Consider the following 16,426-nt stretch of genomic DNA (forward strand, 5'->3'; position numbering starts at 1 on the left):
GATATATATATATATATATATATATTTAAGAAAAAAAAGGTGAGGAGACAATTTGGTTCTCGTGTCGCTGGGTAAAGTGCGGAGCTGGAGGACGAGAGGGAGGGAGTAGGGAGGGAGGGGGAGGGGAGATGCTGAGGGATGGGGAGCCTCGGAGAGGAGATGGATGGGGGAAGGGAAAGAGGGGGGGCAGGGTCGAGTGGCAGAAGGAAGCCGGAGAAGAAGAGAGAGATCCAGAGAGGGAGGGAGAGAGACAGAGAGAGATGAGGAGAAACAGAAAGAGAGAGACACAGAGACCGCGAAACAGAAATGGGGGAGGGAGAAATTTGGGGGAGGCAGCGGCTGGGCGCCGAAGGAAGTTGGAGAGATACACACAGAGAAATATCCAGAGAGAGAAGGGGACAGGGACAGAGACCCAAAGAGAGAAACCCAGGGGCTGGGGGGAGGGGCTGGGGGAGGGCTGGGGTAAGTTGGTGGGTGGGGGGGTCAGGATCTGGGAAACAGAAGGAAAGAAGAGAGAGGGAGAGAGTCATCCAGAGAGGAGGGAGGAGGGACAGATGGGGAGAGACAGACAGAAAGAGAGAGACTGAGAGGATGGGGGAGAGCGGGGGGGGAGAGGGAATGAAATGGAGAGCGGGGAGGGAGAGAAATTGGGGATAGGGGCAAGGTCTTGCTAGAGAGAAGGAAGCTTTAAAGAGAGAAGAAGGTGCGGAGAGGGAGCGGGGGAGCAAGATAGTAAATGAAAGAAATTGAGGGTAGAAGGGCCTGGATGGCAGAAGGTACCTGGGGAAAGAAAGGCAGGTGCAGGAAAAGAAGAGGGAGACCCAGAGAGAGACAGACGGAGAGGGACTGAGACAGGAAGAGAGAGAGACCCAGAGAAACAGAGGCAGACACAGAGACTGGGGAGGCACCCGAAGGAAGCCCGGAAAAAATAACGGAAGAGGGGTCAGGCTGAGATGCCCCGAGGAGGTCAGAGATGAAGGATACCCCTGCCCCCGCCCCCTCCCGCGTCCCCAGCCCCGGATCCCTGCCCCCTCCCCCATTCCAATGCCACCACCCCCACCCCCACTAGCCTCCATCTCTCTTCAGCATCGCTTGCCGCCGCCACCGCCTCTTCCTGTCGTCATAGCAACAGGATCCAGGCGCCCAGCCAAGGCTGGCAGCGGCGGCCGGAAATGAGGGGAGGGCCTTTTCAAAAGGACCCCAGGAATGCTCCCCTTTCCCAAAATCCAAGGGAAAGCGCAACTTCCCGGGGTCTTCCCACCGCTCGTCCTCCAAGTGGCAAGGGCAAAGATTCCCCGCCACCACCCCAAATAAAACAATATTAAACTTACAACGTTAACAAGCCTTTTGACTTTCACCAACAATTTTGTTTCTCTTCTCATCTCCCTCCCCTCCCCTAGTTCAAACCTGATGGGGTAAAGTCAAATGCCCCCGAGATGGGGCTGGGGCTGGGAAGGAGAGTAGAATGCGAGAAGCTTGGGTGCAAATATGTCTTAAAGAAATCCGTCTGGGACTGGGTAGGGGTCTATGCAACAGTTTTGAGAAGCATGGATCTGTCCGTTCTAGAACTAGCTAGTAGGTTGGGGGAGTGGAACAATTGGAGGTGGAGAGTCTGAGATGAGAGTCTGAAAGTTTGGTCCTGGGTCCAAATTTCACGGATGCCCCCTAGGCATCGTGTGACCTTGGACAAAACACTTCTTCTCCTCTAAACTCAGTTGCTCTTGGTTATAAAGGGCACAGAAGCTGCCTCCAACCAAGTACGACCGCGGAAGGGAAGTGGGCTTGCATATGGCTCTAGGCAAGCCGTTTACTCAAGACCCGATCTTCGTACAAATGTTATCAGAAACTAAGAACTAGCCCCATGGCTGATTGGAGGCTGTTGGCAAGCTTCACTGTCTTACAGAATTCCTACAGAATCTTTGCAGTGTGAACACCAATGTTCCTACATTATCCATGAGTAACCTGAGGCTCTGAGACAATAGGGGGTTATGGGGGAGGAGGGCAGCCAACAATAGGTGAAATTCATAGTCATGTAACCCAACACACCTTTACGGCTCCCTCCTGGGCTGGCAGAAACAGAAATTCCCTACATCTATTTACCTAGTGTTTGCTCCTGCTGGTCCCTTCCTTTGGAGGGGTGATATCTTTCAGTACCCAGCATCTCACATTCCTACTGAAATTTCTTTAGGTCATTTCACTTAATTCTCACCCCGCCCATGGGAGAAAGTTTAGACATGCATTCCAACACTCCTGGTTTAGAAGCAAAGAAACAGCCCCCAAGGGAAGAGGCCTGGAATGAAATTCGTTTGAGGAAAGTTGTTTATTTTCTGCTCTTTTGCTGGAGGGTGGGAGGGGGAGATACATCAGCAAACAATGGTGATAACCAATATAAACTGGACATTTAGGCCGGGTGCAGTGGCTAAGGCCTGTAATCCCAGCACTTTGGGAGGCCGAGGTGGGTGGATCACCTGAGGTCGGGAGTTCGAGACCAGCCTGACCAACGTGGTAAAACTCCGCCTCTACTAAAAATACAAAATTAGCCGGGCAAGGTGGTGCACGCCTGTAATCCCAGCTACTTGGGAGGCTGAGGCAGGAGAATCGCTTGAACTGGGAGGGGGTAGAGGTTGCGGTGAGCTGAGATCGAACTCTTACACTCCAGCCTGAGCGACAAGAGTGAAACTCTGTCTCAAAAAAATAAAAATAAAAATAAATAAACTGGACATTTAATATTACAGACTCCAAGGAGCCTGAGGGCATTGGTCCCATCTTCAAAAGAAGTGGGTTCTCTTAGCAGCCCCCACTTTAAAAATGTGAAAACTGAGGTTGGGAGGTCAGTTGTATTGGAGGAGATTGGTCAGAACACCGAATTCCAGAGCCTGTGCTGATATAACTGCACTGGTAAGAATGACTATGAAGATAATTTTTTAAAGCCAGGGTTTCCCAACCTCAACATTCTCGACATTTGGGATGGATAATTTTGTGTGGTGGAGGCTGTCCTGTGCATTGTGGAACGTTGAGCAGTACTCCTCGCCTCTATCCACTAGATGCCAATAGCACCTCCAAATAGCACCCTAAAAATAGCATTTGGGGACAACCAAAAATGTCTCCAAACGTTGCTCAATGTCCCTTGGGGAACAAAATCTCCCCTGGTTGAGAACTATTAAATTATACGAATTAGCAACGGGGGGGGAACTTCTTTATTTTATTTTAAATGAAAATGTGTTTCCTAGTCAAATCAATATAGGCTCATGGTTTAAAAAAGAAAAAAGAAAAAATCAAATGGTACACAAGGGACTATAATAAAAATAATGTAGCCTGTTCCACCTCAAATCCTGTTCCTTACTGGAAAAGTCTATTAACATTCTTGTTTTTGTTTTTGTTTTTTGAGATGGAGTCTCACTCTGTCACCAGGCTGGAGTGTAATGGCGCAATCTCGGCTCACTGCAACCTCTGCCTCCCGGGTTCAAGCAATTCTTGCGCCTCAGCCTACCGAGTAGCTGGGATTACAGGCACGCAGCAACATGCCCAGCTAATTTTTACATTTTTAGTAGAGACAGGGTTTCACCATGTTGGCCAGGATGGTCTTGAACTCCTGACCTGGTGATCCGCCAGCCTCAGCCTCCCAAAGTGTTGGGATTATAGGCATGAGCCACCGTGCCCGGTTGTCTATTAACACTCTTAGCTATTTCTTATCTTACTTGCCTCGACATCCCTAAATAATGATTTTCTTTTGGATGTATCAAAATTATACATTATGTACAGATATTTTTTCTGTAATAGATAACAAATTGATTCATGCAGCCCTCACTTTTCCTTCCCTTCTTCCTCAGTGTTAGTTCTTCTTCTTCTTTTTTTTTTTTTTTTTGAGACAGAGTCTCACTCTGTCGCCCAGGCTGGAGCGCAGTGGCACCATCTCAGCTCACTGCAAGCTCCGCCTCCCGGGTCCACGCCATTCTCCTGCCTCAGCCTCCCAAGTAACTGGGACCACAGGCGCCCACCACCACACCTGGCTAATTTTTTTGTATTTTTAGTAGAGATGGGGTTTTACCGTGTTAGCTAGGATGGTCTCGATCTCCTGACCTTGTGATCTGCCTGCCTCGGCCTCCCATAGTGCTGGGATTACAGGCGAGAGCCACCGCGCCTGGCCAAGTGTTTGTTCTTCTATTGGTAATTTTGTGACACTAAGTCATGCATGATTAAATCATGATTTATTTCAACAACTAAAGAGTATATCTCTTTTTTTCACAGCTTTATTGAGATCGAATTCACATATCATGCAATTCACCCACTTAAAGTGTACAATTCAATGACTTTTAGTTGTACAGAGCTGTGCAATCATCAACTTCAGATCACTTTTAGAACATTTTCATTAGTCCAAGGAGATAACCGCGTACTACTTAGCCTTCGCCCCCAATCTAAGCACCCACACCCCAGCTCTAGGCAATCACTAATGTACTTTCCGTCAGTATAGATTTTCCTATTCTAGACATTTCATAGAAATTGAATCGTACAACCTATGGTTCTTTGTGTCTGGCTGCTTTCAGGCTAAGTAAGTGATGTCTTCAAGGTTCATCCATGTTGTAGCATGAGTCAGTACTTCATTCCATTTTATGGCAGAATAATATTCCATGGTATAGAGGGAGATATCACATTTTATTAATCCATTCGTGAATGAACATTTGAGTTTTTTCCACATTTTGGCTACTATGAATAATGCTCCTGTGCACATTTGTGTGCACATTTTTGTGTGGACATATGTTTTCATATCTCTTGGGCACATACCTAGCAGTGAACTTGTGGAATGAGTTTAAGGAATAAGATAGTATCTCTTGACTTCATTTTGAAAGATGGGAGTATTGCTGGGTGCGGTGGCTCATGCCTGTAATCACAGCACTTTGGGAGGCCGAGGCAGGCGGATCACCTGAGGTTGTGAGTTTGAGACCAGGCTGGCCAACATGGTGAAATCCTGTCTCTACTAAAAATGTAAAAATTAGCTGGGCACGGTGGTGCCTGCCTGTAATCCCAGCTATGTGGGAGGCTGAGGCAGGAGAATCGCTTGAACCTGGGAGGCAGAGGTTGCAGTGAGCCAAGATCATACCACTGCACTCTAGCCTGGGCAACAAGAGTGAAATTCTGTCTCAAAAAAAAAAAAAAAAAAGAAAGAAAAAGAGAAGATGGGAGTATTGAACCCACTGATCACTCCTTCACCTCATGGAAGGCCCCTTCAGAAGGGGTGTCACAGAAGAAGCAGGTTGTGAGCTTTTATAATATCTCATTTCTACATTTGCTCATGTATTCATTTTACATTAGCCAAGGCCTCTGCTGGGCTTGACCCAGAGACCTAGAGCCTGCAGACTTAGAGATAGGTTTGCTAATCCCTTCCCTTGAGAAGGTCCTCAGTCCTCACTTCCAACTGTGATTGGCAGAATTTTAAAATAATCTCCAAGACTCCCACCCCCTGGCATACAGCCCTGAGAGAATCTCCTTCCCTTGAGTGTGGACAAGACCTGCCGCTTGGAGGTGACGCTGTTCCCGTGATTATGTGACATTATATGGCAAGGTATGGGGATTTTGTAAATATAATTAAGGTCCCTAATCAGTTGACTTAATTAAAAAAGAAATTATCCCAAGTGGACCTGACCTAATCAGGTGATCTCTTAGGAAAGGATCAAGACACCAGAAAGAACCAAAGCAAAGGAGATTCTCCTGAGAACCTTGAGGAAGCAAACTGTCTTATCATGGCAAAGACCTGAGAGTGAGTGGCTACTGCTAACTAGAAAACAGAGACCTCAGTCAAACAACTACAGGGAATTCTGCTCAACCTGTGGGAGGTTAGAAGTGGTTCTCTCCCTAGCCAAATCCCCGGCAGAGGACACAGCCAGCCGGCATCTTAAATTCAGCCTTGTGAGACCCAGAGCTCGCCAGGGGCAGTGACTCACGCCTGTAATCCCACCACTTTGGGAGGCCAAGGCAGGCGGATCACTTGAGGTCAGGGGTTCGAGACCAGTCTGGTCAACATGGTGAAACCCCGTCTCTACTAAAAATACAGAAATCAGCCTGGCGTGGTGCCGCACACCTGTAATCCCAGCTCCCTGGGAGGCTAAGGCAGAAGAATCACTTAAACCTGGGAGGCGGAGGTTGCAGTGAGCCGGGATTGTGCCACTGTATTCCAGCCTGGGCAACAAGCAAGACTCCATCTCCCAAAAAATAATAATGAAATAAAATAAAATTCTCCTATGTCTCCCTGTTGCCCTTGGGAGCAAATCTAAGCTCCTCACCTGTGTCTTTTTGCTAAGAGCACCCGTCTCATCGTATGCCGCCCCCATCGCTGCCTCCAGCAGACTGAAGCTGTTTTCCCTACCATTCCCAGCTCCTTCCTGTGCTGAGGGTTTCCTGGGTGGTCTCCTTCCATTGAATTCCCTTCCATCTCTCAGTCATAGGGCAAACCCTCTATCCACTCTTTTTTTCTGAGACAGGGTCTTGCTCTGTCACCCAGGCTGGAGAGTAGTGGCAAAATCTTGGTTCACTGCAGCCTTGACTTCCCAGGCTCAAGCCATCCTCCCACCTCAGTCTCCCCAGTAGCTGAGACCACAGGCAAGCCCCACCATGCCCGGCTATTTTTTTTGCCATTTTGGTAGAGACGGGGTCTCATCATGTTGCTCAGGCTGGCCTCAAACTCCTGAGCTCAAGTGATCCTCCCACCTCAGCCTCCCAAAGTGCTGGGATTACAGAGCCACCGCACCTGGCACTATCCACTCTTGAGATTCAACTTACACACTCCTTCCTCCAGGAAGCCCTCTCTGACGTCCCAAGCCTGCATCAGGGTCTACATCAGTGCTTCCACCCTGCCTGCACTGGCTCCCTTAAGCCACAGCAACGCCACTTTGTGACTGACATGCGGTCAGTCTTCTCTGCACTAGTGCAGGAGCTGTTCAAGGACAGGCACGTGTCTGATTTACTTCCGTGTCCCCTAGATCCCAGCTTAGCTCTGATGGGCAGGAGTCCTCGGTCCAGGGTTGCTGAACAAATGAATGAATGAACGAATGAACGACTAAACAAATAAATGAATGAGTCACAGAATGAGTGGATACATATTCTAGGGTCTCCACCCTCTATGCAGCCAGTTCCAACCTCTTGTCCCTATCCAACCCTTCTCCTTGCCTCATATCCTGAGTGTGTGGTTTTTCCCAGGTGCTTGAGTGTTTCTCATCAACAACAGCTGGGGCCTTTGTGTTTCCTCAAGAGGAACAGAGTGGTGGTGGCATGTCTTCCTGCTGTACCAGGAAGCGTCGATCAGCGTTTCTTAAACGTCCTCATTCAGGGTGAAGTGGAAATATTCCAACGCTGGGGAGCCAGGTGGCCCGAGTTCCAGCTCCGGCTCTTCTTTGCCTCCCCGAGGAACCCGGAGCCAAACCTTGGTTCTCTCTGCACCTTCCTAGGGGAGGAGGGACACAGTGAGTGATCTCTCTATTGTTGAGATTGTGATTCCAAATCACAAATCCAAGGCATTCTGGAAGAGCTAACGGGATGTCAGTGAAGCCCCTGAAATTATGTACAAAATAGTGTGAGTATGAGTATTTTTTTTCTGGGGGTCCGTAGCTTTTATCTGTCTCTCAAAGAGGTCCCTATTCTCCTGCAAATTATCACAGCTGGCAGAGCGCGGTGGCTCATGCCTGTAATCCCAGCACTTCGAGAAGATGAGGCAGGAGGATTGCTTGAGCCCAGCCTGGGCAACATAGTGAGACCCCCGACTCTACAAAAAATATTTTTTTTTTTTTTTTTTTGAGATGGAGTTTCACTCTTATTGCCCAGGCTGGAGTGCGGTCTCAGCTCACTGCAGCCTCCGCCTCCCGGGTTCAAGTGATTCTCCTGCCTCAGGTTCCTGAGTAGCTGGGATTACAGGCGTCCGCCACCATATCTGGCTAATTTTTTGTATTTTTAGTAGAGACAGGGTTTCACCATGTTGGCCAGGCTGGTCTCGAACTCCTGACCTCAGGTGATCCACCTGCCTCGGCCTCCCAAAGTGCTACGATTACAGGCATGAGCCACCATGCCCGGCCAAAAAATAATTCTTAAAAAATTAACCAGGAGCGTAGTCCTAGTTCCTCAGGAACCTGAGGTGGGAGGATGCCTTGAGCTCAGGAGGTTGAGGCTGCAGTGAGCCAAGGCTGTGCCACTGCACTCCATCCGGCCCAAGAGACAGAGAGAGACCCTGTCTCAAAATAAAAATTAAAAAAAGAATTATAGCTTATGATCAATTTAGGAAAATTTCATTTGTGTCCATAAAAATTAAGGCAAAAAAGAAAAACAAAAGGAAACATCTGTTTTTTTTGTTTTGTTTTTTTAGACCTGTTGCCCAGACTGGAGTACAATGGCGTGATCTTGGCTCACTGCAACCTCCACCTCCCGGGTTCAAATGATTCTCCTGCCACAGCCTCCCAAGTAGCTGGGGTTACAGGCGCCCGCCACCATGCCCAGCTAATTTTTTGTGTGTGTTTCTAGTAGAGACAGGGTTTCACCATGTTGGTCAGGCTGATCTCAAACTCCTGACCTCATGATCCACCTGCCTTGGCCTCCCAAAGTGCTGGGATTACAGACGTGAGCCACCATGCCCGACCAAAAGCTACTTTCTTTATACCCTTCTCTGATGCTGAAACTTTTAAATCATGACTGAGTATTAAATTTCAGGGCTAGGCATGGTTACTCCTGTAACCCCAGCACTTTGGGAGGCCAAGGCAGGCAGATCACCTGAGGTCAGGAGTTTGAGACCAACCTGGCCAACTTGGCGAAACCCCATCTCTACTAAAAATATAAAAATGAGCCGGGCATGGTAGCGCACACCTGTAATCCCAGCTACTCCGGAGGCTGAGACAGGAGAATCACTCAAACCTGGGAGGTGGAGGTTGCAGTGAGCAGAGATCGTGCCATTGCACTCTAGCCTGGGTGACAAGAGTGAAACTCCATCTCAAGTAAACTAATCAATTTATTATAGAAATAGAAAAAATTTTTGAGATAGAAAAAAATTAAAAATTAAGAATAAATACATAAATAAATTCATAATTAAAATGAGTGTATTGTTCAAATAAATTACCTCTCTACAATGGACCACTACATAGTCATTAGAGGAATTAGGTAAATCTTACTAACTCTGTGACATACAGCTTCGGCATTTAAACCTTTGAATGCAGGATCCCTCCATACACTTAATTGTAAAGAGCTGGTGGCTCACACTTGTAATCCCAACACTTCGGGAGACCAAGGTGAGACAGTCATTTGAGGCCGTGAGTTTGAGACTCCATCTTTACAAAAAAAAAAAAAAATTAAAATACTAGCTGGGCATGGTGGTGCGCACCTGTGGTCTTTGCTACTCAGGAGGCTGAGATGGGAGGATTTCTTGAACCTGAGAGTTCAAGGTTGCAGTGAGCTATGATAGCACCACTGCACTTCAGCTTGGGCAACAGAGCAAGACCTTGTCTCTAAAAATAAAAGAAAAAGAAAATTGCAGGGGACCCCGAAGAGCTTTTTACATTTGTGCTATGTCTATTGATATTTTGCATATTTGCAATTCAAACTGAGAAAAAAAATCCAAAATATGTATTTAAGTAAAATAATCAACTTATTGTATATTTACATAAGCAATTTATTTTAATAAAAATAACTATAGTTTCCAAAATAAAAAAAAAATTACGTAATGGTATTGGTTTATATTTTTTAAATCGATTTAACATTTGACTCAACAGAAGAAAGTCAGTCTCATGTCTGCTTCTGCGTTCAGTCGTGCTCTTATTTCTTGTGAAACCTCCAGACTCTATATACTCATGAGAGAATAAGAACAAAAAAAAAGGAAAATATCTTAGTATTACGACAAAAATGCCTTTGACCTTGTGAACTTCCTAAATGGGTCTCAGGAACGTCCTGGCTCCCTGGGACACACTTTGAGAAACACTGGTATGTAGTATCGTCCTGTAAATCACTGTGGTCTAAGGGAGGCAATACAGGGTAGGGTGGAAGCACTTAGGTAAACCCTGATGCAGCCTTGGAAGCTCAGGGAAGGCTTCCTAGTGGAAGGAGCATGTAAGTTGAATCTCAAGAGTGGACAGAACCCAGCATGGTGGCTCATGCCTGCAATCCCAGCACTTTGGGAGGCTCAGGTCAGTGGATTGCTCAAGCTCAGGAGTTTGAGACCAGCCTGGGCAACATGACGAGACCCCGTCTCTACCAAAAATAACAAAAAAAAAAAAAAAAAAAATAGCGGGGGGTGATGGTGCTTGCCTGTGGTCTCAGCTACTGGGGAGGCTGAGGTGGGAGGATGACTTGAACCTGGGAAGTCAAGGTTACAGGGAACCAAGATTGCACCACTGCACTCTAGCCTAGGTAACAGAGCAAGACCCTGTCTCAGAAGGAAAAAAAAAGAGTGGATAGGGAGTTTGCCATATGGCTGAGAGATGGAAGGGGATTCCATGGAAGGAAACCACCCAGGAAGCCCTCAGCACAGGAAGGAGCTAGGAATGGTAGGGAAGACAGCTTCAGTCTGCTGCAGGCAGCAATGGGGGCGGCATACGATGAGACGGGTGCTCTTAGCAAAAGGACACAGGTGAGGAGCTTAGATTTGTTCCTAAGGGCAATAGGGAGATATAGGTCCTTGATAAATAAATGGAACCAGTTGGCTTCAATATACACAGAGGGCCGGGCATGGTGGCCCACACCTGTAATCCCAGCACACTGGGAGGTCAAGGAGGGCAGATCACTTGAGGTCAGGAGTTTGAGACCAGCCTGGCCAACATGGCGAAACCCTGTCTCTACTAAAAATACAAAATTAGCCAGGAGTAGTGGCGTGTACCTGTAATCCCAGTTACTCTGGGGGCTGAGGCAGGAGAATCGCTTTAACATAGGAGGTGGAGGTTGCAGTGAGCCGAGATCATGCCACTGCTCTCTGCCTGGGCAACAGAGCAAAATTCGTTAAAAACAAAACAAAACAAAACAAAAAAAGTTGGGCACGGTGGCTCACGCCTGTAATCCCAGCACTTTGGGAGGCCAAGGAAGGCAGTATATATATACACACACACAAAGCTTAGTGGGTAAGTACTGGAGACACAGGAGACTCTCAGGATTCAAATTTTAGCTTGACCACTTACTAGCTGCGTGACCAGGAGAAAGCTAATTACCCTCTCTGTGTCTCAAGATCTCATTTATAAAATGAGAATGATTCTAAGAGTACTAAACCTCCTGGGGTTATAGAATGTAAAAGGCTTAGGACTGAAACACACAATGGCTGGCATGTAAGCACTCAATCAATTATGCAATTAAATTATGCAAACAATTGTTATCAAGCAGGCTTGGGAAACAGTAGAGTTATATAACATACTAAATGAGTCCCATCATGCATTCTCATTTGAAACTGGAAGGCACCGAACTATGTGCATTACATGATAAATGTGTACAATAAAAATGTGTATACCACATACTCATCCATATGTGGATTTAAACACATGCATATATGCTTGAATATGCATAGAGTATTCCTGAAATTAAAAACTAATAATACCTCAGGGAGAGGAGGATTTCAGAATGTTAGGACATCCTGACTCACTTTGGATAAATAAAGGTGCAACTTTTCACAGCATTTCTTTAAAACAAGACAAAAAAACTCACCAATCCTGAACTGTGGGATTGCATTCCATTTTCAAAGTTTAATAAACAAAAGAACTAGCTTGACTTTTTAAAAGAACACAAACCTAGGCCGGGCGCGGTGGCTCAAGCCTGTAATCCCAGCACTTTGGGAGGTCGAGACGGGCGGATCACGAGGTCAGGAGATCGAGACTATCCTGGCTAACACAGTGAAACCCCCGTCTCTACTAAAAAATACAAAAAACTAGCCGGGCGAGGTGGCGGGCGCCTGTAGTCCCAGCTACTCGGGAGGCTGAGGCAGGAGAATGGCGGGAACCCGGGGGGCGGAGCTTGCAGTGAGCTGAGATCCGGCCACTGCACTCCAGCCCGGGCGGCAGAGACTCCGTCTCAAAAAAAAACAAAAAACAAAACAAAAAAAAACCACAAACCTTAGGATTTTAGGTTGTTAACTTTCCTATAGTGTTAGCAAGTATCTAGCATTTGCATCACCGCAGCCCATCCTGCAGGCAAGGCAGACAGCACCAATTGAGCAGCACGGCAGACAGCACCAATCAATGGCGACACTCTTTCCCACCGAGCAGATGCTCAGAATCCTTCTAATACTGGGCTCCAAGCAACCAGTACGAATCGCTTAGTTTTGACAACGAAGCTGCAGCATGATTTGCAATCCCAAATCTCAAGCAAGACCTCCAGAAATTTGTGAAATTATTGAAAATGACTCAGAATAGTTCCCTCCGGGAGTCAAGTCCTGCTGATTGAGAACTCTTTCCCGCTAACTTACCCCCACCAACCTCCCTATTCCAGAGGGATTTGGAATCCTTCTAAACCAACCACTGCCCTCGGTATTTTTTAGTTTTATTTTTTACAGAAAAAAAAAAAAAAAACCAAAAAACAAAAACGGAAAGCCCCAGAGATTAAAAGATTTGCTCAAGGTCACAGAATGAGTTTGCACCAAATCCATAGCAGTAAATTATAGCAGCTAAGAGTGTGGGCTCTGAGGTCAGAGAGACCGGGCATGAATTCTCCTCCGCATCTTACCTGGTGGGTGGCCTCACTTCCCCGAGCCTCGGTTACTTCATCTATAGAATGGGGCTAATTGGAATGCTTGATTCACAGGAGGGTTGGAAGGATTCAGTCAGCTAATAAATCGAAGGTGCTTAGTGCAGGCCGGGTAGGGAGGCTCATGCCTGTAATTCTAGCACTTTGGGAGGCCAAGGCAGGAGGAGCCCTTGAGCCCAGGAGTTCAAGACCAACCTGGGCAACACAGGGAGATCCTGTCTATTTTTTTTTTTTTTTTTTTATGTGCTTAGTGCAGTGTCTGATACCCTAATGATGACCTGATAAATGTGTCTATGGTTGTTAACAGTTGTGACTGTAATAGCAAAAATCGTTCTGATGGATCCTTAAGAGGCCAAATCTAGACAAGGCAAAGAAGGGAAAATCTGGCACGGTGTTTCCTTTACAATACGCTGCAAGAATAAGCTTATCAAACATTTAGGCTGTTCTCAGTCTCTCAGTATAGTGGGTGAGACTGCAGATCGCAGCACCCACTTTCTGAGCCTGCCTCCTTCACCTGCAAAAACGGGGTGATAATTCCTACATAACAGGGCTGCTGTGAATGTCTAATGAGATCACGTAAGGAAGGAAGGCGTCTGGCTCACGGTAGGTGTGCAGTAAATGGTAGCAGTCATTTCTCAACAGAGGGACTGAGCCAAGCATTGGGAAAACCCACCACTGCCTGGTGCAAGGGGGAGGAAGCCTGAGCTTCAGAACCAGATACTTGGTTTTATTATGATTATTATTTTGAGATGGAGTCTCATTCTGTCGCCCAGGCTGGAGTGCAGTGGCGAGATCTCGGCTCACTGCAGCCTCCACCTCCCAGGTTCAAGCGATTCTCTGCTTCAGCCTCCTGAGCAACTGGGATTACAGGCGTAAGCCACCGCGCCCGGCTAATTTGTGTGTGTGTGTGTGTGTGTTTTGTTTTGTTTTGTTTGAGACAGAGTCTCGCTCTGTCACCCAGGCTGGAGTGCAGTGGCCGGATCTCAGCTCACTGCAAGCTCCACCCTCCGGGTTTACGCCATTCTCCTGCCTCAGCCTCCCGAGTAGCTGGGACTACAGGCGCCCGCCACCTCGCCCGGCTAGTTTTTTTGTATTTTTTTTTAGTAGAGACGGGGTTTCACCGTATTAGCCAGGATAGTTCTCGATCTCCTGACCTCGTGATCCGCCCGTCTCGACCTCCCAAAGTGCTGGAATTACAGGCTTGAGCCACCGCGCCCGGCCAATTTAGAGACGGCGTTTCACCATGTTGGCCAGGCTGATCTCGAACTCCTGACCTCAAGCGATCCGCCCGGCTTGACCTCCCAAAGTGCTGGGATTACAAGCGTGAGTCACCGCACCTGGCCTAAACTTGGTTTTAGCAAATGGCTCTGCCAAGTTCCACCTGCGTGATCTTGGATAGGTCACTTCACCTCTCTGGACCTATTTGCAAAATGAGGCCAATAAATTGACCGTGCAGGTTTGGGAGGAAAGTTAAAAGAAGCAATGCATGTCGAAGGAAGGCGAGTCATAGCAACAGTACTCTACGTGGTCGTAAGAATATCAGGAGAAAGTGTTTATTGATCCTGACCAGTATCATTTACGGTCCTGCATGCTTTACACGGACTGAAGTATAAAGCGCTGTCGTTGATAATTACGATAAGTCATTTAACAACGACCCATCTAATGTTATTCTGCAGTACTTTAGGCCTGCAACCCTAGAAGCAGAGACCTGGACTAAGGCCCCTGTATCCAATCCCTTCCCTCTGGGCAGGCGGAGACGTGTTTGAAATAAAGTTTATTGAAGTTTCTGTCGATATTTACATATGATACACGGTAAATAACAGAGCCAGGCCCCCCACCCCACCCTGTCCCCATCCCCAGTGTCCCCCTCCCCCCCAGCCTCGTTAAAAATCGCTGCGTAAAGTCAGGTTAACTGCGGCGGGTCCCCCTCCCCCCTCCCCCCTCCGATGCAAACTAAAAGCCCCCGTCCCTCCCTTGCCCCCCTCCCCCCACCCCGGGGGCCATTCCGGTTCCGTGTACAGCACTGTGCTACCTCGCCCCTCTTTCCCTAATAAGGGGGGGTGGGCGAGTTCCTGGTGACCTCCTCTCCCCCCAAAATCTGTCCAACGGGGCGGACGGGCCCTTGAAAGAGGCCAGAGTTGGGGTTCTGAGGGGGGAAGAGGGACGTCAATGAGGAGGAGAGCCAGAAAATGGAAGACTTAGAGGTTTTGGGGGGGGTGTCGACCCCCGCTACTGCCCCTCCCTCCCTCGACGGGGCCTCGAGGGGGGAGAGGCGGGCACAGGTGTGGAGATGGCGTGTGGGAATTCCCTCCACCCTAGGGTCCCCATTCTGGCCGTCTGGTGTGCGCCTAGGGCGGGATGCACCCAGCGGCTTGGGACGAGCAGGTGGAAGGAGGAAAGGAGAGAAAGTTAAAGGAGGAGGAAGACGAAAAAGAAGCCAAGAATAGCTGAGAAAGCAAGAAGATCCTTTAGACAAGAGCCCCCTAAAAGGCAGGTAACCTTCAGGAAGCAGAAAAGAGCCCAGCCGGTGAGAAAGAATGGGACCTTCCAGGGAAGTCGGGGAGATGGGGAGGGAAGGGCCAGGGTAACCGTACCCGTGGCTTCCACCCCCTTCCCTACGCCACCCCGGGGCTGCGGGTGGAGCCAGCCGGCCCTCCCACTGCACCGGAGGACCCAGCAGGTCAGGAGGTGAGATTAGGCAGGGAAAAAGGAAGCCCAGGGCAGAAGGGAGAAGAGGATGGTCGGCATTCCCAGCGGCCGCCCGAACTTGTTCTCCAGCCCAGAGCCCCTGCAGTGAGGTCGGAGGCTGGGGAGCTCCGGGGAGCTGGGCGCCTGCACTGCCGCGGGCTGCTCCCAGCGCACAGCTGGTGGAGAAAGAGCGAGGAGCTAATTTTCTTGGAGAGGAGGGGCCAGATGAAAGGGGCGGGGCAATGAAAGGGAGGAGTCATTTGTGAGGGAGAGGGACCAATGAAAACGAGAGGTCGGGAAAAGGGGGCGCGGCCATTGAAATAAGGGAGGGTGTGGGCGGAGCCATTGGGGAGAGGGCGGGGCCTAAAGCTGGCGCAGCCTCCTCCGGGTGGGAGCGAGGAGTCCCGAGGACCGAAGGGGGCGCTGCATTGCAGGGAGACCCCCGAGGACTAGGAGGAAGAGGAGGCATGGGGCGCTCCGAGGGGCGGGCCTCAGCAGGGCGAGGTGGAGATGTGCAGGTGGTCCGGGTACTTGATGGCGGGAGGGTAGTTCTGCGTCATTTGGATGGACACGTCGCTGGAGATGTCGGAGGGGCTCCGACCGCGGCGCCACGCCTCGGGCTGCAGGAACTGGCCCGAGTAGTCGGAGCAGTCGCTGAGACGCGGGCGGTAGAAGGCCGGGTGTGGACGGTACATCTCCTCCTCCGCGTAGCGCTTGGTGAACAGGTACACGGACATCACGCCGGCCCCCTGCGGCAAGGCAAGGTCAGAGTCCCAGGGGCGCCCCCCTGCGCATCCCCGGACCCCGACTCATCTCTCACTCCAGGACTCAGAGTACCCACCCCAAGCCCCTTCCTATCCCAGGACCCAGGATCAGGACTCCAACCCTCTCTTTCCCCAGGACCTCAGGAGTCCAAGCCCTCGGGTTGGCCCCTCCCTCAAGACCCAGGAGTCCCAGTCTCCAGACCCCTCCTCCCTCAGGATCCCAAAAGTTGGAGCTCTCAGACCCCTCTTCCTCCAGGACCCAGGGGTTAGACCCTCAGCTACCACCT

The 16,426-nt window shown here is 49.0% G+C and overlaps 1 protein-coding gene across 1 annotated transcript in view; it reads right to left on the reverse strand.

Annotated features, from left to right (window-relative positions):
- Positions 1-14,214: 14,214 nt before the first annotated feature.
- Positions 14,215-16,426, reverse strand: part of CACNG7 (calcium voltage-gated channel auxiliary subunit gamma 7) — a 30,105-nt gene continuing 27,893 nt past the window's right edge. The window contains exon 6 of the mRNA XM_007997967.3: positions 14,215-16,124. Coding sequence (XP_007996158.1) covers positions 15,867-16,124 — 258 coding nt within the window. The 3' untranslated portion in view covers positions 14,215-15,866. The remainder of the gene's footprint in view (positions 16,125-16,426) is intronic.

Source organism: Chlorocebus sabaeus, chromosome 6 (genome assembly GCF_047675955.1).
Source record: "Chlorocebus sabaeus isolate Y175 chromosome 6, mChlSab1.0.hap1, whole genome shotgun sequence".
Lineage (NCBI taxonomy): Eukaryota > Metazoa > Chordata > Mammalia > Primates > Cercopithecidae > Chlorocebus > Chlorocebus sabaeus.